At 37.1% G+C, this 27,505-nt stretch overlaps 1 protein-coding gene across 5 annotated transcripts in view; it reads left to right on the top strand.

Annotated features, from left to right (window-relative positions):
• Window positions 1-27,505, top strand: part of SH3RF1 (SH3 domain containing ring finger 1) — a 156,374-nt gene that overhangs the window by 47,346 nt on the left and 81,523 nt on the right. The window contains exon 1 of one of the 5 annotated variants that reach the window (XM_087437440.1): window positions 13,460-13,693. The exons of the other annotated variants lie outside the window; for them this stretch is intronic. Coding sequence (XP_087293566.1) covers window positions 13,682-13,693 — 12 coding nt within the window. The 5' untranslated portion in view covers window positions 13,460-13,681. Of the gene's footprint in view, window positions 1-13,459; window positions 13,694-27,505 lie in introns of those variants that run through there. 5 annotated transcript variants of the gene reach the window in all.

The raw sequence follows: 27,505 nt of genomic DNA on the forward strand, positions 1-27,505 counted from the left end.
AAAACAATAAAAATTATGCGCAGTTTATAACAAAACTATTTCCTGCGTTAGTTACTTTTCATTATAGATAGGCAATGAAACGTGAGGCATGTTGGTAGACAGATGATTCACTTTGACTGATTTGCAGTAATTTTAGTACTTCTTTGAAGCGTAAACCACAAGTTCCTCTTTTCTCTTTTTTTCTTTCCTCCCTTCTGTCTTTCCCCGAGTTTAGATTACCACAGACTAATTTGAATTGATTGCATGGATGTTGATTGTTAATAACAAATTGTCTATTCAAGTATCTTTTTAGTCAGCTGAGACAAAATAAAAATCTGGGAATAAAAAGCATGACATTTAAGTGAATAAAATGATTTTACACAGGGTGACAAGGAAATCATTGATTCTGATGATTGCTTGATAAGGAAAAATAATAGAGGGGCACAAATGAAGAAGTAGTCTCATCTTCAAAATTTGAAACCTCTTATTTCAACAACAAGGCATGAACATGGTTCTTGAGTTTGGGCTCTTTGAGGAATCAGAGCTGCTGTCTGCTGGCTCTCTGCCTGCAAATAGGCCTAAAGGAAACAGAAAAGAGTGGACAAGGAAGAACACAAGGTGCCCCTTATGCACACCCCTCAAATATTTGGTAAGGGATTTCAGAGGAGAGTCCGTTAGTTTTTTCGCAGACAATCTTTGATAGCATTGAAATGGGTTCTTTTAGGAAAAACAGCTTGAAAATAAAGCAAGGGCTCCTTTATTTGACATTGCTTAGGAAATAAGGTCTTCTCATGGGTGAATATTTAGCCAACTGGAGTTTATTACGTCAAATACTAGAACCCTTTTTATTTTTGTAATTTTTATTCAGTCTTTCCTTAAATGCATCAAGCACTCCCTGCATTGATTGAACAAAGACTACACAGGGTGGATTAACCCTTTCCTGAGGAAGTAGGATTAATTACCCCGTGACTTAACACAGTCCAGAGTCTGGTCTTTTCCTGTCTTTTGTAGAGGGCAGGCTGTCAGTTATCACCTCTTCCACATTATTATGCTCATGTCTATCAGCTCCTCTTTCTACTTTTTTATAAGTTGAGAAATCAGATAACTGGGTTTACTGTGACTTCTCTGTTGTGTAAGGAAGGGGGATTAAGGAGTTGAGTATGAGGCTTTGTGGTAAGTTGTGTTTGGGTGAGGGAGTCCTCCTTCTTTGCTCAGAGCTGTATTTTAGAGGGTGGATCTGCCGAAAGTCTGACTTCCAAATACTGTAAATTACTTTGTGTTTAAGGCACCTTGAAAGAATGGTTAACACCTAATTACCTGAAGCAAAATTTTACTTCTAGTTTACCTTTACTTAACATTTTTTATTCTTAGATGCGTCCTCTCGTTGATTAATTCATGTGTTTATTAGACACTACACTACCTACTTTGCATACTACAAATGCATTTTAGTACTAGCTTCAACCAGCTGTAATTAGGCATTTAACACTGCTCTAATACTTAAATTAAAAATAAATGACTTTAGCTTTATCTGCATCTTGGATCATGAGTGTTTTTCCCTTTTGGTCCCTGCTCTGCAGCCTTTCCTCCCTACTTCAAGAGTGGCTGAACCTCCATCCTCAGGCTCCTGATCCCAGCTCCAGGGAAACACGTGAAAGGAGTTTTAGTTCAGGCCAGTGATTTTATAGGGAGAGGGGCAAATATTTTATTATTTAAAATATTTAAATATTTATATTTAACATTACTAATTATCATATTTATTAATCACTAACAATATATTAATATTATAATTATTAAAATATAATATTTAAATATTTTAAATAATAAAATATTTGCCCCCCAAAGTGTATGTATGTGTATATATGTATATATTTGTATATTTTTATGTGTGTATATACAGGTATGTATGGATATGGATATATATGTATGTACACACACATTTAAAATAAAGATGACTGCTTCAGACTCGATTCTGGTGCAAACCCTGGCTACTGCTTATTCTCCTGAGGGATAAAAGCATTCACATTTGAATTAATTTCTTGCTGGAAGTTCAATCTGTAGATTATTCTTTGCGTGGTGGTGATTTGGAGGATCATAGGAAGTTTCTTAGGGAAATTGAAGAGACCCAGTATTTTTGACCAATGATGCTAGAAAACATTTTTTCTCTCATTTTTGAATAATTTATTTTTATTGTAGTGAAATATATATAACATAAAATGTACCATTTTAAAGCATACAATTCTGTGACATTAAGTACATTCATGTTGTTGTGCATCCATCCGCACAACTTTTTCATCTTCCCCAACTGCAGCTCTGTTACACATTGAACAATAACTCCCTATTCTGTCCGCCTGTGTCCAGGCCAGTATTTTACTCTTCACCATCGAGTCACATCTGAAGCTCATCTAGCTGGGACCTTGTAGCTTTGTCCTTTGTTGGGAAGCCCTGGTGTAGTAACCTGTCTTGTACCCCTCCAGGTTTGGACTCTACCTTTCTGTCTCTAGTGCTTCTTCCCCTTTCAACTACCCCTGAGCTCCAAATGAGTGTCCTGGGCTCTTTTGCCACTTGACTTTTTCTGATTTTGTCAGCCATTACCTACCTGGATTTCCTGTTTCTCTGATTCACCCCCTGGTGACAGCCATTCCTGATGGTGACAGCTTTGTTGGATCATTTCCCTGTTATCCAGCCATTGGCTTTGGTGTTTTACCTGCTAGCTTCCAGACTTCGTCCCAGGTCAGTCTGTTCTTCCCACAACTGCCTTTACTGGCCTTCATCCTGTCTGGCCAGCCCAGTTCATGGTGGTTAACCAAGCCTTGCCTGACCATGAGGAAATAATATCAGGTAGATTTTAAATTTGAAACTAGCTTCTTTTATTGAAGACTATGGGAAATCTAATGTGGAAAGTACTGAATGGTATTTTACTTTATTATGATGTGTAACATTGAAAAATGAAATACTAAATGTATTTATTTCATTTACCAAAAATGTAAATAGCAGGAAAAACACTGAAGACTGTTAATTAGCTTTCTAAAAATAATTTTTGAGTTAGCAATTAATGGCTAATACAAAAGGGATAGAAAAATAATTCCCTTTAATAAATTTGACTACAGGGCCGGCCCCATGGCTTAGTGGTTAAGTGCGTGTGCTCCGCTACTGGGGGCCGGGCTCGGATCCGCGCCACTTCTCCGGCCATGCTGAGGCCGCGTCCCACATACAGCAACTAGAAGGATGTGCAGCTATGACCTACAACTATCTACTGGGGCTTTGGGGGGAAAATAAATAAATAAATAAAATTATTAAAAAAAAAAAACTGGGCAAAAGACCTGAACAGACACCTCACCAGAGAAGATATAGTGATGGCAAATAAGCATATGGAAAAATGCTCCACATTATACGTCATCAGGGAAATACAAATTAAAACAACAATGAGATACCACTACACACCTGTTAGAATGGCCCAAATCCAGAACACTGACAACACCAAAATCGGTTGAGAATGTGGAGAAATAGAAACTCTTATTCATTGCTGGTGGGAATGCAAAATGGTACAACCACTTTGGAAGACAGTTTGGCAATCGCTTCCAAAACTAAACATACTCTTAGCATATGATCAAGCCATTGTGCTCCTTAGTATTTACCCAAATCAGTCAAAACTTATGTTCACACGGATGTTTATAGCAGCTTTATTCGTAGTTGCCAAAACTTGGAAGCAATCAAGATATCCTTCGGTAGGTGAATGGATAAATAAACTGTGATACACCCAGACAATGAAATATTATTCAGCACTAAAAAGAAATGAGCTATCAAGCCATGAAAAGACATGGAAGAACCTTAAATGCATATTACTAAGTGAAAGAAGCCAATCTGAAAAAGCTACATATTGTATGATTCCAACTATATGACATTCTGGAAAAGGCAAAACTATTTAGACAGTAAAAAGGTCAGTAGTTGCCAGGGGTTATGGGGGAGGGATGAAGGAATTTTGGAGCAGTGAAACTATATTCTGTATGATACTATAATGGTGTGTGTCATTATACGTTTGTCAGAACCCATAAAATGTATATCAAGAGTGAACCCTAATGTAAACTTTGGACTTTGGGTGATAAAGATGTGTCAATGTAGGTTCATTGATTGTAACAAATGTACCCCTCTGGTGGGGGATGTTGATAGCGGGGAGTCTGTGCATGTGTGGGGGCAAAGAGTATATGGGAACTCCCTTATACTTTCTGTTCAGTTTTTTCTGTGAACTTAAAACTGCTCTAAAAAGTAGTCTATTTAAAAGGAAACAAAAATGGAAAGAAATGATGAAAATATAATAATTATATAGATACTTGCTTAAATATTACAGAGCCCTGAGGTTATTGTGTCATTCTATTGCTTCCAACTAGAAATTTGTACTTATTCTTTGGTAATGATTATAATATTTCAGAGAATATTTTAGAAACTAGACAAATAAGATATCACAGATGCATTTATTTATTTCTCTTCAGCACTATTCATGAAAGGCTAAGTAGTGAGTTGAAGGGTGGAAAGATTAATTAGCTACCTTTGGGAAGAAGTATCTAAAACTGGATTTTGCAGTTTTTCTTATATTTTTGGTATTAGGGTGTAAAACAGATCATAAGTTAATATCAGTTTGAAAAGCCACCCCTGTGGGAGTTGGAGTCAGGAATGGTGACTATCCAGGTAGTGACTATCCAGATGGTGACTTTGGATGGGGTCAGCATGATGTTGTACTGGTTTCCTTGGCATCTGCAAATTCCGATGTACATGGAAATAAAACTTCTGAATGCTTTTCATCCACCAGCCAGACACATACATTTCTACATTTGTTATCTAGGCTTTAATTGTCCATGGAGCTTTCCCCTTTTACTTATGAAAAATGCTGTAGAAGCACACAGGCCTTCATTCAAATTGAAGTAACTCGCTGGCTAAGAACAGTTCAACCTTATTCCTCATTCATGGTAGACAAGTGCTGATGTGATAACCTGCTTATTTTGAGTTCTCCAGTGAATGGTGGCAGCACGGTGATCTTGGATTTAGTTCCTTCTTTAGAGAAAGAGTTGAAATACCAAAACCTGCTCACTGATGGATGATAGAGTGGAGACTTTTTATGGGACTTTGGATTTAAGGATATGTGTTTTGTCTTTCATTCTTATTTACATTGTCCTCTGAAAATAAATAATTCTGTGTTGATTTCAAGTTTTTTTTTGAGAGTTTAACATTGAAGCATCACAAAAGTACAATAATAATTGTGCCAAGTTGTGCATGTTATTATGAAAAGAAAATATTTTTCATAAACTTTTTAAGTAAATGCAATTCTATTTCAGTAGTTTTTTGTTTTTTTAAAGTTTTAAACACTCCATTAGGCTTAGACCTCTTTTGGAAATAATAAACTAAAGTCTACATAATGTTTCATTATAATTTTGAAATTAGCATTTACTTCGATTTTTGCATCATACTACAAATAATAATGGGTTAAAACATTTCTAGAGTTTGAGCCAAGCAGTCTTATAAAACGTTTTGTCTTCGTGTGAATTAGAAGGTAAAGTTTACAGTTTTCTAGTGCAAATGATCCTTCCTAGAAAGAAGATAGAATAAACAGCAAGGCAAATACAGAAAGAGGAGCAAGAGAGAAAAACAAGAGAGGGGAAAAGGGCAAAATGACAGAAAGACTCATAAAAGATGGAGGTGAGAGGGAGAGGTTTTAGTGAGGGAGGAAGGCAGGAAGGGACCTATCAGAATTGGAGGTATTTGAGGGCTAATGAAAAGGCATTCAGAAAGGAAAACATTTAACACTTACTGAGTGCCATGAATTGTGCCAGCACTTCTGCTATATTATAATATTGTGTATTCTTATATCCGTTTTGCAGGTAAGGAAACTTAGTATCTTTATGTCACAGTGTGAGTGAATGGTAGAACTAGTATTTGAACTTATATTATTTAATTTTTCTAGTAATATTTACTGACTCTCATCATGGGCCAAGCTTGATATTGAGAATACTACAATGACAAGCTAGATATGGTCCCTGTCCTCACACAGCCTAGATTCCAGTGGGCAAGGTGGACAAGTAACTATACAGTTACAATGTAGAGTGATAAATGCTGTACTTAGGGGAATGTAGTAGGAGAATTTGGGGTGACAGGACCTCAATCAGACTTGACATCAGAGAAAGCTTCCTGGATGTAGTAGATCCTTGTTTGAGAACTGAAGGACAGATTGACAAAGACCACTCTCCTCTCCTATAACAAACTGCATCATTTAAAAATTTTGTTTGGTGTGTTTTTCATCTCTTCCCTCATTTCTGTTTTTTTCCCCCAATCCCTTGCTTATTTTTTGGCCGTAGAAACTAGAGTCTTGAGAAAAGTTCTCGTATCTTTACTCATGCCTGGGGGTTTATGCATGGTTGGGGCTCACAGCCTACTTCTTGGCTTTGTTCCTTGAATTACAGTAGTCCCTTCTTATCCTTGGTTTTGCTTTCTAAGGTTTCAGTTACCCGCGGTTAACCGTGGTCCAAAAATACCAAATGGAAAATTCCAGAAATAAACAATTCACAAGTTTTAAATTGTGCCCCATTCTGAGTAGCGTGATGAAATCTTTCCCTGCCCCACTCTGTACTGCCCAGGGCATGAATCATCCCTTTGTCCAGCATATCCACACTGTATACACAACCCATCTGTTAATCACTTAGTAGCTGTCTTGGTTATCAGATCAACTGTTGCGGTATCACAGTGCTTGTCTTCAGGTAACCCTTATTTTACGTAATAATAGCCCTAAAGCGCAACAGTAGTGATGCTGGCAATTCGGATATGCCAAAGAAAAGCGGTGAAGTGCTTCCTTTAAGTGAAAAGGTGAAAGTTCTCGACTTAATAAGGAAAGAAAAAGATCGTATGCTGAAGTTGCTAAGATCTACGGTAACTTATTACAGTATATTGTTATAATTTTTGTATTTTATTATTAGTTATTGTTGTTAATCTCTTACCGTGCCTAATTTAAAAATTATATTTTATCAGAGGTATGTATGTATAGGAAAAACATAGTGTATATATAGGGTTCAGTACTATCCTCTGTTTCAGGCATCCACTGGGGGTCTTAGAACATATCTCCCGTGGATAAGGGAGAATACTGTACAAATGACTTGGAATGAATGTTAGGCAGCTCTCTAGGAGCTGGACCTGAATGGAGGAGATAGAAAAAGGCAGGCCTGATGCAGCTTCAGACTGGATATTTGATGCTTGACTCAAAACGCAGTATGTCTCATTTGTCCTTGCAGTGCCAGGACAGGGTAAAATTGGTATAACTAAGACGGCCAATTGTCATTTACTGGCCTTTTAGGTTGTGTGTACTTAATTTAATAGTTAGGAATAAAAATAATTGTTTACTAAATCATTAGGAAAGAAATATTTGCCTTGATGGTAATTTTTCGAGTTTTGTTAAAACTAACATCCAATAGATTCTGTGTTTGTGTCTGTGTCTCTGTGTGTGTATATACACATGTATGTTTTTTAGAAACTTATGTGTCTGTCTTACTAAAAAGGAAGTTTAGGGGCCGGCCCCGTGGCTTAGTGGTTAAGTGCGTGCGCTCCGCTGCTGGTGGCCCGGGTTCGGATCCCACACCACTTGTCCGGCCATTCTGAGGCTGCGTCCCACATACAGCAACTAGAAGGATGTGCAACTATGACATACGACTATCTACTGGGGCTTTGGGGAAGAAAGAGGAGGAGGATTGGCAATAGATGTTAGCTCAGAGCTGGTCTTCCTCAGCAAAAAGAGGAGGATTGGCATGGATGTTAGCTCAGGGCTGATCTTCCTCACAAAAAAAAAAAGAAGTTTAGCTTTATGGTATTAAAATTTATTTTTCATCTTTTGTACCCCCCCACACAGTGATAACTATTTCCTTTCTCTATTAAGAGTTTCTTTAGGAGAATAATTAAAAGTGAGAGGGAAAATGATGGCACAATGGGTTTCAGTGAGTAAAGAAAGGATGAATGGAATTCCTATAGAAGATAAAGTGGGTGGAAGGGCAAAGGTCATTTAAACTCTGGACAGAAACTGCTAATACTTGGGGTCAGGCAGCTAGGGCGTGGATGAAGGAGGGTTAGTGAAGGAATGTGGTTTCCTTTTAGAAAAAAAACAAAACCAGAGGCCTTAAAGAAGCAAGTCGGAGCTAAATCTTTACGTTTCTAAATAAAAGTTCTTTTACTTTAGTGTGTTTCATTTTATCTGCTGCATATCCGCAGACATGAAAACCCGGCAAATCAGACTAGAGGTTATACCCACCAGATTTTGTTTGGGTTTTTTCCCCCCGGCTCTGCCCCTCTCTTTGATGCAGGATCCGCCCACCCCCACCCACATCCCCCCTTGGTGTCGTCATTAGGCCTGTGATCTGAGTCCAGCCCTGCAGGGAGCATTGCTCCTGTGAGTGCCCTTTGCAAAGTGGCACCTGTGTAAACAACCATCTCCTGGTGTCCTCTGTTACATGTCGTGGAGGTTTTTGACACAGTAGACAAGCAGTTAAGGAAAAGGGAACTTTCTAAACAAATGTCCTCCACAGAGGTGGATTGGCTGGAACTGGCCCAGCTATCACATTCTGCTGTTGGATTTATCTTTCCAGCAGAGCTCGCAGCAGCTGGAACCTGGAGGGCTGAGCTTCAAGAGTGTGGAAGACCACCGCAGAGCTGACCACGTCAGTGGACAGAGCTCTGAGCTTTTTTGGTTTTTCTTGTGGTAGTATTGATTCAGAAGCCAGAGTCAATCCTAAACAGTTTTAGTATATCATGGTGACTTGTTTTAAATGTAGGAATTTTGGTTTAGCAGATAGTTTAATATTCAGAAGGTAGCAGATCTCATTTCTTTTTTATTTATTTGTTTATTTTGAGGTAACATTGGTTTATAACATTGTATGGATTTCAAGTGTACATCATTATATTTCGATTTCTATGTAGACTACATCATGTTCACCACCCAAAGACTAATCACCATCTGTCACTGTACACAGGTGCCCTATCACCCGTTTCGCCCTCCTCCTTCCCCCTTTCCCCTCTGGTAACCACCAGTCTAATCTGTGTCTATGTGTTTGTTTGTTGTTGTATTGTTTTTATCTTCTAGTTATGAGTGAAATCATGCAGTATTTGACTTTTTCCGTCTGACTTATTTCGCTTAGCGTAAGACCCTCATGGTCCATCCATGTTGTCGCACCTGGAAAGATTTCATTTTTTTTTTTTTTATAGCTGAGTAGTATTCCATTGTGTATCATTTCTTTTAAGATTGCTGCCCCATTCACTTTGTCCCAGACTGTTTCTTCATTTCCCATCGGTAAAATGACAACAGTACTAACCATAATTTTCTTACATCTGCCACGGCTTGGTGTATTTTCCACCGCAGATACAGGTTGGACCTTCCCTGCCGCCAGAGTATCCTGAGAGCTTGGGGCGGTGATTCGCCGTATAACTTGTCTTCATAGCAGCCTTGTGGAACACCGCACATCGCCAGTGCTTGACCCGGACATTTCTTGACTTCATTTATTTAATTTGATTGAATCCTGTGAGCAGCCTTTTTGGACATTAGACTCTGGGGCAGTGTTGGCAGACCCCTGGGTGGGGACTGGTCGCTAGATTATTGCAAGAGGTTGTGAATCCAGTGGAACTTGAGCATCCCCTGTAACCAGAATCAAGTGTATGGCACACAAAGCTATCATCTTCAAATATTTGAAAGTGCTGTGTCATTTATAGCAGTAAATATTTCATAGGTTTTGTCATATTTTCTCAATGTTCTCTTGTAGTTCTGATATTCAAGAGTGCTCTTTAGAACCACTGTTCTAAATTCCTTGAAATTATAGATCTGAGAGACACTGGGTGCTATGCCTCTCAGGTTGCTGCATTTGCTGTGTTCCAGAATTCTATCACTATTTATTCCATTTAAAGACATGAATTAAAAAAATTTATTTATTGTTCTTGTGTTGGCAGTGAGGAGGAGAACCAATTGTACAAGGCTCGAAATTCTAAGCATCACTAAAATGTAAATGTCCCCAGTGAGCTGAAATTGCTTTTTCAGAGGCTATTTTTGCCAAAGGTGATTTGAGAACTCCTTTGGATATGGTTTGCTTGTTTTCTCAAGTCAGAATATGGATTTTTCCTCTGTGTGTGTGTGTGTGTGTGTGTTGTTAAGAAATTATTTAAATATTCCTAGTGTTCTCTTTTCTTTCCTTGAGTCAGAAAAATTTCACTCAGTGTCAGTATGATGTTTTGGCAAATTTCAAGAGAGTGAAAGATAGAAATTTATTAATCCCGTTAAGGACGTCATTGGGCACCTCTCAGTGTTACTGGCTATGTTACTAAGTGAAAAGATATGCTGGAAGATATTTCTGACAAGTGAATATTTGTCAACATTTTAATGAGATCGAATGGCTTAAAAATAGCTCAAGAAGGATGTTGCTTAGTGCTACACTCTGCCCCTCAGTTTAGGGCAGTCTATTTGACATGCCTGGAAATTGGCCTGCATTTTTAGGTGATTTGATCTTATTTTTACAAAATCACAGTTAATAATATAAGAGAGATAGCACTTGGGGGAGTTTGCCATGCTTATTCCTGCCTTATCAGTGGATTACAAAAATATAAATTAGTTTTTATGATAGAAATCTGACAAGTCATTTCTGTGTCTCCACATCTATACATGTGGTATTAATTTTGACCTGATTCATAGGTCCTCTGATACTCTAACACACAAAAAATGTGTGTAAAATAGCTAGACTTATTGGCATTAACTTTCTTGCAGCTCTTGCCAACAAAGAAATACTATGTACTAAATTTGAATCTGGTTTCAAAACAAATGTCAAAATTTTAAAACACTGGATTTACTGGAACGTAAATAGCGCATTTAATGAAGCTATTTCTCTCCACTCCCTTGTTATTCTGTCAGCACATCAGGTAACTCCACGTTCCTAGTGAATTTCCATTTTAAAATACGATTCCCATCTTTTCCCCATCTTTTCTTCGTGCACTAGTGACTGATTGACACAGAGAAAGGAAATTCAGCCCTCTTATGGAAGTCTTTTAATCAGCAAATCAACTCCTCAACATTATAAATTGCTTCAAATTCCGGAAACAAGATAAGTATGAGCCCAGACTTTTCAAAGGGGAGAAGCTGATATCTGTGATAACCAAAGATTCAATATTATTTGTGTAAATTAGGTGTGTAGTAAATACCTAAATTTTACCTAAATACCTAGGTATTCAATACCTAAAAACTCCATACTCTAATTGTTTTTAGCATATGTAGAACATTAAACTTGGTTTACTTTGGGAAATTTTTATGTTTGAGGATTGTTGGAGGAAAGAGACAATATATTATTTTATTGTAAAAGTATGCTGTTTTGATTTTGAGGATGATAAAGCCTTTGACAGGGAAGAAGGTAATTTAATGAAATTATGTGCTGGAAATTTCCTTGAATTAGTTTAAAAGAAGGCATATACAATGTTAAAGGAAACTACTCAAGACCTTTAGGAACACGGATAGGGAATAGTATTACAATCTTTAGAGACTAATTCTTTATTTTATTGTATTCAGTGTGGGGTTTGTTTTGGCTTACTTCATCTCACTTAATAGTCCACCATGAAGTTTTACTTATCCCTTGAGTTTGTTTTTCCTCAGGGTTTAAATTAGGGAAAAGTAAGTTAGAATGAGGGAGAAAGAGAGAGATGACTGGTATTCTTTGAGTCTTTCCATATACCAAGATTATGCCAGGCACTTTCTTCACAGTAGTCTTGTGGGATAAAAACAGTTTTAATTCCTGTTTTGCAAAAAGTCAGTGCTCAAGATCACACAGCTAGTCAGTAGCGCAACCCACTTTAAGGTCTTTCTGTTTAGCAGCAAGGTCTGTGTTCTTTCTTCTGTAATGTGCTCCTAAATATCTGATTTCATAGAGTCACGGATCACTGGTAGCTCTTAGGGAGTCTGGAAGAGCAGATCAGAAGAGTTATCTCTTGACTAGAATTGAGGAAAAAAAAAGGATTATTTAATCATTCATTCAACAAATATTTTTATATGCTAGATACTGTTCTAGGTATATCCTCACGAAACAGTCAAGACAGCTTCCATTCTTATATCATTTAGCTATGATTTATACATCTATAGAAGAGAAGTCTTATTTCTCCTAGGGATTGTTGAGCAATTAGAGAACAACCCCAGGATATCTTTATTTTGAGGGAACTACAAACAGCAAAATGTTTTGAGTTGTGAGTTAATACTCTGTGGTGCACTTTATATATCTAGTAACTATGTTAATATATGGCATAGTGAGAAAGTACTAAATAACAGTATTTCTTTCAGTGTGTTCTGTGGGGTATTTGGTCAAATAATTTTGGGAAATGCATGGTTAAATACAATTAAACATATTTCTTTACTGCAAAACTTCTTAGAGCCCTTAATATGCTAATGTACATTGTCAGTCTGGTGCAGTATTTGCCAAGCTTATTTGACCATAGACCTTTTTTCCTAAGAGCTATCTAGCCCAAATAGTGTTCAGGAGAACTTAACATTACTATTTGATATAGAATGCTGTGTCTTCTTCCTTTACTTTTTTTTTTTTTTTGGCTTTCCTTCTCAGAAAGCACACATTTCAAGGTTCCTTTTATTGAAGACCACCTCAGTGTTTCTAATGGTAAATTTATTAAGCTTTACTCTATGTGCAAAATTTAACTACCTGATGACAACAGTGTATCTAAGGACCTCCAAGGGGATTAGACTTTCATTTGGTCATGAACTGCTTCTCCGCTTGTCATGAAGTTGCTAGGTAAAATTATTATGTTATTTCTTTAGAAATAGGCACTTACACAGGCCTGGAATTAACTGATAACTTTGGTTTCCGAAGGTAGGTATTTGCTACCGTTGTGTTTTCAGAGGTTCAGACAATTGTCACTATGCTTTAAACCCAAATAATAATTATAAGCTGGCTGCAAGCTGAAGATTTTTATTCACTTTAAATTACCCTTGAAAAAGAACCACATCCCTCCTTCAGATGAGATGGTAGATTGAAATAGTACTGCCCACCATTGGACTCCATTTCTCATCTACACAGAGGCTCACTGTTTGAGGTTGTTACATGTGTGCTCTATTTGCCTGGATGTGTGGGCACAAGAGAAAATAGAAAGGGCAGCGACTCAAGGTTGATCTCATACCAGGAACCAGCCTCCTACAGAGGGAGGTAAGCATTAAACTGAAGCAGCAGGGTAAAGAAACTTTTTTATTAGGGCCACAGCACAAACACGTTCTTTATCTTCCCAGCACCCAGGCACCGTGTGGCACAAAGTAGCCACTCAGTAAATATTTGCTGAATGATTTCCTCTTTAATTCTGTAACCTGAGGTCAGAGATAACTGTGTAAGTTCTGGGAACTCGAAATGGTTTCTTTTTTAAGTTAACATTTGCCAGGTGCTATGCTATTTTTAAATATAGTTTTATGTGCATTGTGTTTATGTACATTGTTTTTATATACATTGTCTCATTTAATTTTCATAACCACCAAATGAAGTACTTTTCCGTTTTAGAGATGGGTAAACTGAAGCTTGGGAACGTTAGATACTGTGCCCAAAGACCCGTATCTCCTAACTGGTGGAGTCTGGCTATGAATCCAAGTAGACTGAGTCTGGTACTTGCGGTTTTAACCAGTATCCTGTGCTACTAGGTTTCTCTACATGCCTCTGTAGTGATGACAGATGAGGTTTGTATTTTAAGACCTTATCCCCAGAACTTTTAATAGTAAATGTTTTGTTTACATTGGAAAGAATAAAATCACTGTATGATTTTGCCTGGGAAATCAGAGCTGCAGGGGAAGTCAGTAGTGTTTTCTCTGTGACATCACAAGAAGTTACCATGGAAATGATGATGGTATTATGAATACAGAATTATAACCTTGAGTGGGAAATAAGCTGCCTTAGGAGGCAAAATGCTGAGGAACATCAAAGTCATTGTCATGAAAGTGCCTTTTAGATTTTAGATGAACAAATTTAGCAACATGAGGTCTAAATGTCTACTCTCTTTCAGCATTCCCAAAACATCAGTGTTAAATTACTCTTTTAACTCTCCCTGGTTTTGTTACTAGTTTCAGAACTTGTTGAAAGTAAAATAATTCCCATGTGTGCATATGTGTTTTTAGTTTAGCAAATATTGTTTTTTTTCAGATCCTCCCTTCCCCAGCCCCGCTCTAATCCCTTCTTTAAGATAGTCCCAGTGGAGATAAACTGTTTCCTGGTTTTTGCATCAACAAATTCCCTGTAGAGTAAGTTAACACTGGTATTTGTTAATTGTTAAAGCCAGTTCTGGCAGTTGGATGGAGGGTGTGTGGTAAAAAACAGTGTTATTTTTCCAATAGAAACTTTAATTCCAAATTTCATCGTTTCTATTGCTGTTCAGTAAATGCAATCCTTTAAAAAATGCTTATATGAAATATATGACATGGGTCATATATTTTAAATCTTGTCATAGAAAATTTTTTTAGATAGCCAGTAATTGGAAGTGGTGACAGTACTGTATTATTGTTCACCATCTTAATTTCTTTATATTTGGAATCCTCTAGTGTTTATTTATTTAACTAACGTTGTGTCTGACTTGCTCCAGGGCACACTGAAGACTTGTTTTCTCTTACTGCTGTCATTTTACTTTGAAAGGGCTAATGATTCTAGACAGGAACCTCATAGTTATTCTGGCCCCTTAAGCTCTAGAAACTTGTCCATTTACTCATTTCAGTTAGTACCACACATTACTCTGGGATCCCAAGTATCTTTCTCTCTAGTCTATTCTGGGATCTGAAGTATTTCTCTAATCTGTATTAGGTAGAGAATAATGAATAGTGGTAGAGTTTTCTTTTAAATAAATGAGAATTTTAAAATGGCAAAAGGAACACAGAGAGAGTCTAATAGGTCACAGATGTATGAGCCAGTGTATCAGAAGTAGTAATATTTGATGCATATGAAAGACTATGTCAGGTATATGTGTTATGAAACTTACATATATAGTGATGAACCTGTCACCCAATTTAAGAGTCAGAATGTTACCATTTCCAGTGAGGTTACTAATATGTTCTTTCACTGTTCCATACCTCTAACAATTTGTGTTTAACATTCACTTGTCTTATAAAAATAGGGTTGTGTAGTTTACCATGTAAGTACAAATAGTTTTGAAGATATGGTAACACATTAGTCATAGCAATTGGTTTTTTTCATTCAATATTGTGCTTCTTATTCATCCATGTTGTTGTGAGCTGTGGTTCATTCTTACAGATGAATAAATTTCCTTTCCAATCTTTACTTTGACTTGTGGGTTATTTAGAAATGTTTTTAAAATTTCCCAACATATGGGGATTTTAAATTTATCTTTATATTATTGATTTTTTAACTTAATTGCTTTGTGATTTGGGGACATGGTCTATATAATACCCGTTCTTGGAAATCCATTGAGAGTTGTTTTGTGGCTTAGCAAATATAAAATTTTTGAAAATGTGTATGTGAAAACAATGTGTACTCTCATTATTTGGTGCACTACATGTGTCCACTACATTGAACATGTTTCGGAATCGCCTACTACATGGTGGGTTTATTAATTTCTCCTGTGTTTTTATTAAATTTTGCTCTATACCTATTTGAGGCTATTTTAATAGACGTATACCTATGTAGAATTGTTATGCCTTCCTGTTAAGTTAAATTTTTTTTATCATTGTGTAGATGCTCTCTTTATTCCTTTAAATTTTTTTGTTGTGAAGTTCATTTAAAAAATGTAACTAATATATTTTAATAACCTTTATTTAGATTAATATTTGCCTGGTATATTTTTTCCATGTTTTCAACCTTTCACATCTTTATGTTTCAGGTATGTCTCTTGTAAACAGTATATTGCTAGATTTTATTATTATTATTTTAAAATATATTATAACCGTCTCTAACATTAAACTGGCAGGTTAATTTACATTTATTATGATTACTGATAGGTTTGGTGTTGTTACCAGCATTTTACCTTATACTTTCTATTTGTCTCACTTCTTAGCCCTTCTCTTTTCTCCTTTGTTGTCCTTTTTTTTTAATTGGTTAAATTTTGTTTGTTTTCTTATTCCACTGCCCTATACCACTGATTTGGAACTGTGATGAAGACTCATAGCTGAGCTCCTAAACATATATCCTCCTCTTATTCATTTTTTTTTTTTTTTTTTTTTTTTTTGGTGAGGAACATAGGCCCTGAGCTAACATCTGTTGCCAATCCTCTTTTTGTTTGAGGAAGATTGTCCCTGAGCTAACATCTGTGCCAGTCTTACTCTATTTTTTTTTTGTATGTGGGACACTGCCACAGCATGGCTTGATGAGCCAGGTGTAGGTCTGCACTTAGGATCTGAACCCTCGAACCCCGGGCTCCCGAAGCAGAGCACGCAAACAGCCCCTACACCACTGGGGCGGCCCCTCCTCCTCCTCTTGTTCTCGAGCACACGACTAAACTACATTTCCCATCCTCCCTTGCTCTTGCATATTACCACGTAACTGAGGTCTAGCTAACAGAATTTGAACAGGAGTGATGTATGCCATTTTGGGCCAGGGCTTTTAAAGAGAACCTGAATCACATCCGTATTCTCTTTCACCTTCTGCTTTCTGGATGCAGAAAGATGGTGAGACCCTAAAGATCGGTGGAGCCACAAGATGGAAGGAACCTGAGACCCTGAATCTCTGTGTGGAGGAAAACCACTTGCCAACCAAACATTAGACTATTTTGAGAAATACTGTGTTATGCCACTGAAATGTAGGGGTTTGTTATAGCAGCTAATATTTTCCTGAATAATGTAGAAATTATACACTGTTTTTATTCTTTTAGTAGTCCTCTTGAAATTGCCTGTGTATACCTAGCAGAACCTAAAGTTAAGCCTGATTTTAAACCCTCCCAAATAGTTCAAGGATCTTAGAACACAACTCCAGTTGCCTCCCTCTGATCTTACATTCTGTCCTTTGTTTCAAACCCTAGACATCATTATTGTTTTATTGATTGTTTAGATTTGCCTCCATTTTACTAATTTATTTGCTTACCTTTCCTTTTTCAACTCAGACTTGCTTTCTAGAGTCATTTTTCTTCTTGAAGCATGTCCTTTAGAAGCTCTAGTGGGTAAAACTCTACTGGTAATAAATCCTCTCACTTTTTATCTGCCTGAATATGTCTTCATTTTTCTCTTGTTCTTTTAAGTCTGGGTTGATGGCTAAGCACTTTAAAGATATTTTCACTAACTTTTGGCCTCCATTGTTTCTGTTTCCATTGAAATCTGTTTTCAGCCTAATGGTCATTCCTGTGTTAGATGTTTTCTACCTTTTTTCTCTTTTAAAGGCTTATCTTTGTTTGATGTTCTGTGATTTCATTATAACATGTTTAGTGTGATTTCTTTTTATTTATCCTCTTTAGTATTCATTTAGCTTAATGTATTTATTATGTTTATAAAGATTTATACAAATTGGATGATCTAAAAAAAGGTCAATCGTTTTATTTCCATAGAGAATGCATTATTTCTAATAACATTAATTTTTTTCTATATATTATATAAATCGGGATTCACGTGTTGGTAGATATATATTATATTGAACATGATATAAAAAGTAGGAGCAAAAACAAATATATATATTTTTGGACATTTACAAAGGTGTATAGTTTCAAATACACATTTATATTGACCAACCCTATGAAAAATTACAGCATATAAAGAATTAAGAACCTGGTGATCTAACACTCTTCTATATGTAGATTATATGTAGTGCAGAAGGAGAACACTAATATTAATATAACTAGGGATGTTAAAAGTGTTCATTTGCCTGCATTCTAAGCATTAGGTCTTTCCTTTGTGGTTTAAAGTGTTGAAAGCTACAGTAATCTGACAATCAATTTCTGATTATAGAAAGCAAATGAAAGGTGGAGACAGAGGACTTTGTTTTGGACCTTTCCATAAGGTAATTTACCTTTTTCTCCAGCCCAAAAATATTGCTAGAAGTGGTAGAACATCTTATTAGATGCAATAATTTTGGACCAATTGATTTTCTAAAGCACTATTATGAAACATTTTCATTTCTCAAAGGAGAACATTCTGATTTTGAGGGTCACTTTGTATTTTTAGCAGTCCGTGCAGGTATATCAACTATGGTTTTCTCATACAGCAAAGAAAACAGTTGAAACTTCTAATATTTTCTCTTGATCAATGTCATATAGTCAAGTGTCAACTTTTAGTCGTATTTTAAAAGGATACAATATTATTTTAACCAAAAAGTGCTAGAGAAATTTCATCATTTATTAGTTGTAAGAATATTAAGTCTGTTTAATTTGTGATTTTAATGTAAAATGTCAATAACTTTATTTATATTTAAAGGGTTATTACACCGTTCCAAATGCAGTTTGTTTTACAAAACACGATACAATAAGCACAGTTATTCTGGGATGGGCCTTTGTATAATTAAAAAGTTATAGAACTATAGATGATTTTTCTTTTACTTGTTTTTTATTTAAACAACAAAAATTTACTTCCATACGGTTCTGGAGACTAGAAGTATAAGACCAGGTGTCAGCAGGATTGGTTTCTTCTGAGGGCCTCTCTCCTTGGCTTATAGATAGCCAACTTTCCATGTCTTTACCTGGTCTTCCCTCTGTGTCTTCTTTTACTTGAGTGTTGTTTTGTTTTGTTTTACTTTGAGTGTTTCTTTTGCCGTATTTTTAAAGTAACATAGTAAAACTATTTTAAGGACTTAAAAAGTAAAGAATAATGTGTCTTGTTGGATAAAACTAAGCAATAGTAGACAAATTCACGGGTTAATATATGGGTAGGCTTTGAGGAAATACAGTAAAGGAACAGCTTGTTAAAGTAAAACACGGGGCCAGGGTGATGGACTAGGTAATTTGGGTTAACCTTCCTGCAGAGGAAGACTAGAAAAGCAAGTTAAAATATAAAAAAGTCTCCGTGGAACAACCAAGATGTCTTTCAGTGGGTGAATGGATAAATAGACTCTGTTACATCCAAGTATTGGAATATTATTCAATGCTAAAAAGAAACAGGCTCTCAAGCCATGAAAAGACATGGTGGAATCTTAAATGCATATTGCTAAGTGAAAGAAGCCAATCTGAAAAGACTACTTACTGTATTATTCCAACTATATGACATTCTAGAATAGGAAAAACTTTTGAGATAGTTAAAAGATCATTGTTTGTCAGAGGGTGAGGGGTGGGGGAGGATGAATAGGTAGAGCACATAGGATTTTTAGGGCTGTGAAAACACTCTGTATTGTACTATAATGGTGGATACATGTCACTGTACATTTGTCCAAACCCACAGAACGTATAACACCAAGAGTGAACCATAATGTAATGGACTTTGGGTGATTATGATGTGTAAATGTAGGTTTATCAATTGTAACAAATGTACCACTCTGGTGGGAGATGTTGATAATGGGCAGGGGGAGCCATACACGTGTAGACAGGAGATATATGGGAAATCTCTGTACCTCCTTCTCAATTTTGCTGTGAACCTAAAACTGCTCTAAAAAAATAAAGTCTTTAAGTTAATTTTAAAAAATTCTGCTTGGAAATATTGAGGAGGTTATAAGATAGTGAAGAATTTTGGGACCAGAATCAGGGAGAATAGAGGTCCAGTTTTTAATCATCCTATTCCCTGAAATTAGGTTAAGGTGATTCCAGAGTACTAGTCCCCTGGGTGTCTGGCAGAAACAAGCTTAAGTCCCCTGTCAAAGAATATAACTTTATGCTAGTCCTCAAATTATTTTTGCTAACAATTTTGCAAATCAACACCTGACAATCAAAAATAAACAAACACTTGAGGAAAGACCTTAGCAAAACCCAGAAAAACAATAGCAATAGAAAAATGCGCTGAAACTTCATACATCGGCATTATCAGAAACAGACTTTAAAATTGTTATGTTTACTATTTTCAAGGAAAGACAAGAATCCAAGAGAACTGGAAAGTATAAATAAGAACCAAATGGAAATTCTAGAACTGCAAATTACAATAACCAAAATGAACAACTCATTAGATAGGTTTAACAACAGATTAGATATAACCAAAGACAGAATTAACAAACTGAAAAATAGGTGAAAGAAAATATGCAAAATAAAACACAGGGAGCAAAAGGATGAAAAATACAGAAGAGAGGTTAAGAGACATAAAGGATGTGGTAAGAAGTTTTAACATACTTGTAGTTGGAATCTTGGAAGAAAATGAGAGCTAAAGTGGAGCACAGCAATATTGAATAGAAAATGGCTCGGATCTTTCTAACTGATAAATAACCTCCATCTACAAACTCAAGAAATCCTGTGAACTCCAAGAAGGATAAATAAAAAGAAACTCATACCAAGACATATCATTGTAAAACTGATGAAAACAAAAACAAAGAGAAGATCTTAAAAGCAACCAGAGAAAAAAAGACAAATTACTTCCAAGGAGCTACACTTATATTAACAGCTGACTTCTTAGCAGAAACAGTGGAAGCCAGAAGGCAATGGAATGCTATCTTAAAAGTGTGGAAAGAGGGGCTGGCCTGGTGGCATAGTGGTTGGGTTCACACACTCTGCTTTGGCAGCCCGGAGTTCGTGGGTTCAGATCCTGGGCATGGACCTATGCACCGCTCATCAAGCCATGCTGGGCTGGCATCCCATATGTAAAGTAGAGGAGGATTGGCACAGATATTAGCTCTGTGACAATCTTCTTCAAGCATAAAGGGGAGAATTGGCAACAGATGTTAGCTCAGGGCCACTCTTCCTTACCAAAAAAAAAAAAAAAAGTGTGGAAAGAAAATAACTGCCAACTTAGAGTTCTCTGCCCAACAAAAATATTCTTCAGGGGGCTGGCCTGGTGGCATAGCAGTTAAGTTTGCATGCTCCGCTTTGGTGGCCCAGGGTTTGCCGGTTCGGATCCTAGGCTCAGACCTACGCACTGCTCATCAAGCCGTGCTGAGGCAGCATCCCACATAAAGCAACTAGAAGGATGTACAACGATGACATACGACTATCTACTGGGGCTTTGGGGAGAAAAAAGGTAAAAAAGAGGGGGATTGGCAACAGATATTAGCTCAATCTTTCTCAAAAAATAGTATTCTTCAAGTATGAGAGTGAAATAAAGACATTTTCAGACAAAACTTGAAAGACTTTGTCACCAACAGATTTTAGTGAAAGAAAATATTAAAGGGTGTTATTTAGGTAGAAGAAAAATTATCCCAGATGGTCAGAAATGCAACTATAAATATGACTATGCAGATAAATCTAATAGCTATTGACTGTATAAAATAGTAACAATGTCTTGTTGGGTTTAAAATATACAAAGTGTTAAACACATGACAAATAGGTTTTGAAAAAGTGCTCAACATAATTTGTTAGAAGGAAATGGGAGATAGAACCACAGTGAGACACACTGCAACCCACCAAGTGTTGCAAGGATGTGGGGCGACTGGAGCTTTCACAAACTGCTGGTGGGGAACATGAACTGGTCCAGCCACTTTACGAAAGTGGTATAACCTACAAAAGTTTATGGTATGCATACCCTATGACCTAGCAATTCCACTCTTTAGTTAACATTTAACAGAAATGTATACAAAAGACACATTTAAGAATGTTGATAACAGCACCATTCATAATAACTGAAACCTGGAAAGAACTCAAATGTTCACCAAAATTAGACGGACAGTGGAATATGCATCAATGAAAAGGAATAAACTGACACTACATGTAACCACCTGGATAAATTTCACAAACATAATGTGGGGCAAAAGAAGCTAGACACAGAAAAGTACAGACTGTATGATTCACTTAAAGCAAACGGAACCATAGTGACTAAGGATACGTATTTAGGCAAAAGTCAGGATGGTAGTTGCCTTTTGGGAAAGGGAGGGGCTAGTTAGTAGTAGGATCATGAGGGAGGCTTCTAGGTTCTGGCAAGTTCTATTTCTTGACCCGGTAGTGGTTACATGAGTGTTTCCCTTTGTGATACATCTTTGAACTGCATCCTGCTTTGTGGATATTTTTGTGGATGCTCTATTTCACAACAAAAAAGGTTAAAATATGTAGTCATACAATTTTTGAACTATACAGAAAAATTTTTAGATGGAGAACTATCTTAACTTCATATTTTCTGAATGTGTATGTGTCTTTCTATGTCTGTCTCTCTTTTAAAAAAAAGCGTATTTTGGAGGTTCTCTTGGTACAGTTTTCGTTCCCTACTCCCCTTTTACAGCTCTGGCCCAAATATGAGCAAAATTCCCATCCCTTAGGTTGCCTTAGCACAGCTGAAAAAGAAGATTTTACCAAATATCCAGGGAGGAAAAGGCAGAAAAAATACCAGTGACGACAAAGGAACATAAACTTGAAAAAGTCTCTTTTGTCCAGATTTTGAATCTAACAGCTAATTTATTCCCAAGGCTTGTATACTGCCCTTTTCCATCACTGAGAGAGTGTCTATTAACTCTAAATAGAGACCTCATACTTGGTTCCAGTTCCCAGGCCAAGGGACCTTTTCTTCGGGTGACTGACAGGGCTGTGGTGAGTCCTTGCCTCCTTATTCTATCAGTGGAGTGATGTGTTCCCTGACGGGGCCTACGCTGTAATAATCACTTAGCTATACAATAAGCCAAGCATCCTTAGTAACAGGGCAAAGTCTATTTATTTGTCCTAGAGGGAACAGTTTTGGAATGACAGTTTTAACTTGCAGACTTAATATCGGTGTATACTGAAGCAGAACATAACAGCCCTGGAATAGCTTCAGGCACTTATTTATGTTTAAAAGAAAAAATATGCCCCAAATAACTCTCCGGGGGTGGAGTCCTTTGGCTCTGTCTGTTGGAGGCTGTCACATCTGTAGTGTTTCTGCTGAAACTTAAAACTTAAACCTAAACCTAGCTGGAGGAAGGGGGAGAAGACGAAAAGGAGGCAACATTTCTTGAGTGTAGCAGACCTCTGTAGCCTTAGGTGCTTGGCGTACTTGCCCTCCCTTCAGCCTCACAGCTCTCAAATGAAGAAACAGAACTTGAGGAAAGTTGAGCAGCTTGCCTAAGAGCACAAAGCTAAGCATGGTGAAGCGGGGAGATGTCCCAAAGCTTGTTCTTTTCCCATGCACTCTACTTTCTTTTACAGCCTGGGGAAATACTGATTTTATTTTTAACCTAGGGTGTTGCACTGATGGGCCTTGAAACAGAAAATTTGTGACTGTTGAAAGATCTGTAGAGGAGTCTCTGGTTCTTTTGCACCCAATTCTTTCTCTGCCCTAACACCAGTCTTGTTCTGGCTTTTCACGTCTAGAGCTGTGATGAGGAGTAAGAAAACTCATGCTAACTCACCGTAACTTCTGCCCCTCTTGGCCCCACGTGGCACCCATCGGAACAGAATACCAGATCTTTAAAGGAGAGTGTTTTAATGGGACTAAAATAACAGCAAAATATCAGCATTAGGTGCTGACGGCTTTACTGCTTTTATAACAGACTTGACTAATTGCAGCAAGTCCTTTCTGAATTGATGTGAATGGTTTGGGGAGGGTATTGCTTTCATTATTGTGATAAATGTTAGCTTTATTCTGGGGGCACTTGAATGTAGCATCAGTGAAAATAGAATTGTGAAAACCACAATGTGCTTCATCTTAGATGTGTAGAAAACCATCTACTTGAACTACTAGTAAGAGTCTCTTCAGAACTATTTAAGCCAAAGCCATCTTTACTAAAATGAGACTGTTTAATTGTATCCCCAGAAATTTTTGTTTCATGTGTGTGTGTGAATATATATATGTGTGTGTATATATATATTTTTTTGCTATTCCACTATAGCTAACTTGTTGAAAATGTCAAGGTGACTACATAATTCCGTAGAAAAAGTCAGTTACAAGTGGTATGCTGATAAACTATTTCCTTAGTGACGCAGCCACCAAAATATTGGAGAAGAAAAGAGCATGTGTTTAACACTCCTTGCTGAAAGCTTGAAACACACACAAAAAATTGATATAGGGAGTATGGAAGAAATTATTTTGCCAGTTTTGGCCACTTTTGCACAAAGCTTTTCAATTAGAATTTATTGAGCTGCGGCAGGCAGGTTGAAATTATTAAATAAGTCAGAAAAGCTTTAAAGGTTTTGAGTATGTCAAAGTTTTTAGATGTGGGCTTTTTTCCTGTCAGATTTTCAGTGAATTATAATGATTACAACTACATTTTCATTACTTTTTGTACTGTCAATAAGGGAAGGGTTTTCAGAAATGATTAGAGAAAAACAGTATATCATTCCTCAATGGTTATACTATTAGAATAACATGCTTATATAGTGCCTTTTATTTTCGTAGTTCAGTTTTGCTTTTCCCTTGTATCAGTCTAAGAGTACAAAGAGCTGCCTGAATGTATGACCACCATGATTTACAATGAAAGTGATGAAGGAAATGTAAAGATTGTGCTGTTCTTAATATTAAGTAAGAATTTGCACTAGTATTATATATCTTTGCTGCGTTAGTATTTCCCTTTAAGAATGAATGGTTATGGGAAAGCTATTTTTCTCCAATCATGCCTTTTAGTCAAAGATATTATATTAGTTTCCTAGGGCTACTGTAACAAATTACCACAAACTGAGTAGCTTAAAACAACAGAAATTTATTCTCTCACAGTTCTAAAGGTGAGAAGTCTGAAATCAAGGTGTTGGCAGGGCCCTGCTCCCTCAGAATGCTCTTGGGAAGAATCCTTCTTCTGTCTTCCTAGCTTCTGATGATTGCCAACGATCTTTGGTGTTCTTTGGCTGATACCGTCATCGCTTCCAAGTCTGCCTCTGATGTCACAGGGCCTTCTTCCCTCTGTGTATGTCTCTCTGTGTCTTCACGTGGCCTTGGTATAAGGATACCAGTCATTGGATTTAGAGCCCAGACGAATCCAATATGACCTCATTTTAACAACTTACATCTGCAAAAACCCTGTGTCCAAATAAGGTCACATTCTAAGGTTCCAGGTAGACATAAATTTTGGACTATTTAACCCAGTATTGATACCCTTCCTTATTTGTTCCAAAGCACATTTAGTTCATTTTATTGGCACCTTATTTATATCTGGTATTAACGTGTTTAAGAATTTTAATTTATAGGCTGCAGATGCCTGATTAATTAGTTTTTTTGGTTTTGTTTTTGTTTTTTGCTGAGGAAGATTTGCCCTGAGCTAACATCTGTGCCAGTCTTCCTCTATTTTGTATGTGGGTTGCTGCCACAGTATGGCCGCTGATGAGCGGTGTAGGTCCATGCTGGGGAATTGAACTCAGGCTGCCGAAGTGGAGCGTGCTGAAGTCAAATGCTAGGCCATGGGGCCGGCCCCCAGGATAGTTAGTTTTTAGTAAGACCTTGACTACTTTGTTATAGCTGGACCTTGCTCTTGTGAAAAAGGGAATAAGCCTAAACAAGTTGCTTGTCATCTAGAAGAGACAGAGATTTGTCATCAAGAAAATAAAACTATATGAAACAGGCTAATTTAAAGCTTTTAACTAGGAACTAGAAAAATAGTTGCTAGTAGCCCTAATAGTTTAAAAAATATCAAAAAGAATCCTTTTGTGTAAAACAGAGACCTTGAGGTTTTAGGGAGAATCTTAATTTACCCTGGAGTGGAGATGATGCTATAAACTGAATGTAAAGACAGATTCTTTATAGATAGGATAGGATATTTTAATAGTCAAGAAAATGTGTCTGTGGAAATACTATTTTATTATTAACATTGGTATTTTCTATAGAATACTTTGGAATATATTAAGTTAAAGGGATCCTTTAAAAATAGTAAGTGCAATTTTCATTATTTCTTGCACCTAAAGGAACAGGCTACTTTATAATGGAATCAAAAAGAAAATAGGACTTGATATAAACAATTGTTTTATAGTCAGTCTTTGAGGAGAAATAACTTCCATTTTATAAAGTGAGATACCTAAACTGTTTAAATAAATTCCTGACAATAAGTTTAGGCACTTTCCAGCTACCACTCCACTTAAAGTTAAGTACTCAGAAAATAGGGCAGTCATTTCGTGTGTTGGGAGAGGGAATCATTTCTTTACTTGTACTAAATTTTCTATATAACCTGTAGATCCCTAAGTCTTTCAGCTCCATAACATTGCTATTTCCTTAGTAGTTAAATAAAAGGGCTGCAGTCCCCATTCCGTGTATTTTGGGAAGTCCAGTGATCTCTCTTTTATTCTGAGGATCTTGGGGAGGAGGTGGACAGTGGAGGGGATGTTGGTGGAGGTGTGTGTGGAGGAAGCTTGTGATGTGCATTTTTCTGGTCTCTGTAACCTTGGAGTCCTGCTCCCATTGGGTTCTGATTGCCCTGTGACTGCTGCCTTCTCTCAGACCTCATTGCCTCAAGCAGGGAAAAAATCACCTCCCCTCTCCCTCATTCCTCAAAGCACCATTTACCCAAAGCTGTTGAGTCTAACAGACTCTACTACAGGCTTAGGGGATAGAGGAGGCTGAATTAGAACATAGTTTAAAACAGACAATTTAACACCTTCAAGGTCCTATCACTCTTGAAACTTAGGGCTCAGGGCTGTGACTGTGGTGTTGGACTCATCCCCACCCTCCTACCCCCACCTAGACCAATTTTCCCCTAGACTCGGGGCCTTCATCCTGCCTTCTTCCCCTCAGTTCCCTCCTGGGTGGCAGAGCCTGAACAGCTCTCCAGTGGCCTTACCTAATTATGTAGAATGTTAACTCTCTTTCTCTCTCTTCTTTCCTCTCCACACCAGCTTTAAGGGTGGGAGTTGGCAGTTGGTAATCACCTTTTAACTAAAATGTTTTCCTAAAAGAAAAGATTAATGCTCTCTAACAGTAATATTTCTTTTCTGTGCAGCTAAAGAGATCAGCTGAGACTGCAACTACTCACTTTTAAAATTTTAGAATTCTTTCTCTCCACTACATCTAGAATATTTCAACTGTTTGAGAAGGTCTGGAGTCAAAGGTTACGATTCCTCCTGCCACTGTTCTCTCTTGGCAGTTGTCCCTGAACTCAGATGTGGGCTCCCGAACTCCAGAGGTTGTATCTTTCTTATTCCTCATTTTATCTTCGGTGTCTAGCATGGTGCTTGGTGTGGGGTAGGTACCTAATAAATATTTGTGGGGTGAATGAGAAAAATGAAAGGACAACCTCTTTATATAATGGGAAGGAAATCTTGCAATACCTATTAAAACTTGTCCCTTTCAATTGAAGCTTCATCGTAGGAAGCAGATAACACTTTTCTGAGTGTATTATTTGGAATAAGGAGACTTTTATCTTGGTGGTCCTGCAACATTGCTATCTGAAAACTAAGATGAGCCACAAAGAATTTGAGCTAGGAAATAAAATCCTTCATCTTGCAGATAATCCCTCACATGTATTATCTTGTCCACTGCTGTCCGTTTTCTCCTGCTTAGTCCGGTTTAGTTTTAGGTGATGCTATTCAAGATATAATTTAGATTGTACACCCTAGGGCACAGACTTTGTCTGACATATTCCACACTTAGCCAGTGTGCAAAGAATAACAAAACTCTGTGACC

The sequence above is a fragment of the Ceratotherium simum genome, chromosome 12, assembly GCF_057802395.1.
Source record: "Ceratotherium simum simum isolate JZ-2026a chromosome 12, ASM5780239v1, whole genome shotgun sequence".
Taxonomy (NCBI): Eukaryota; Metazoa; Chordata; class Mammalia; order Perissodactyla; family Rhinocerotidae; genus Ceratotherium; species Ceratotherium simum.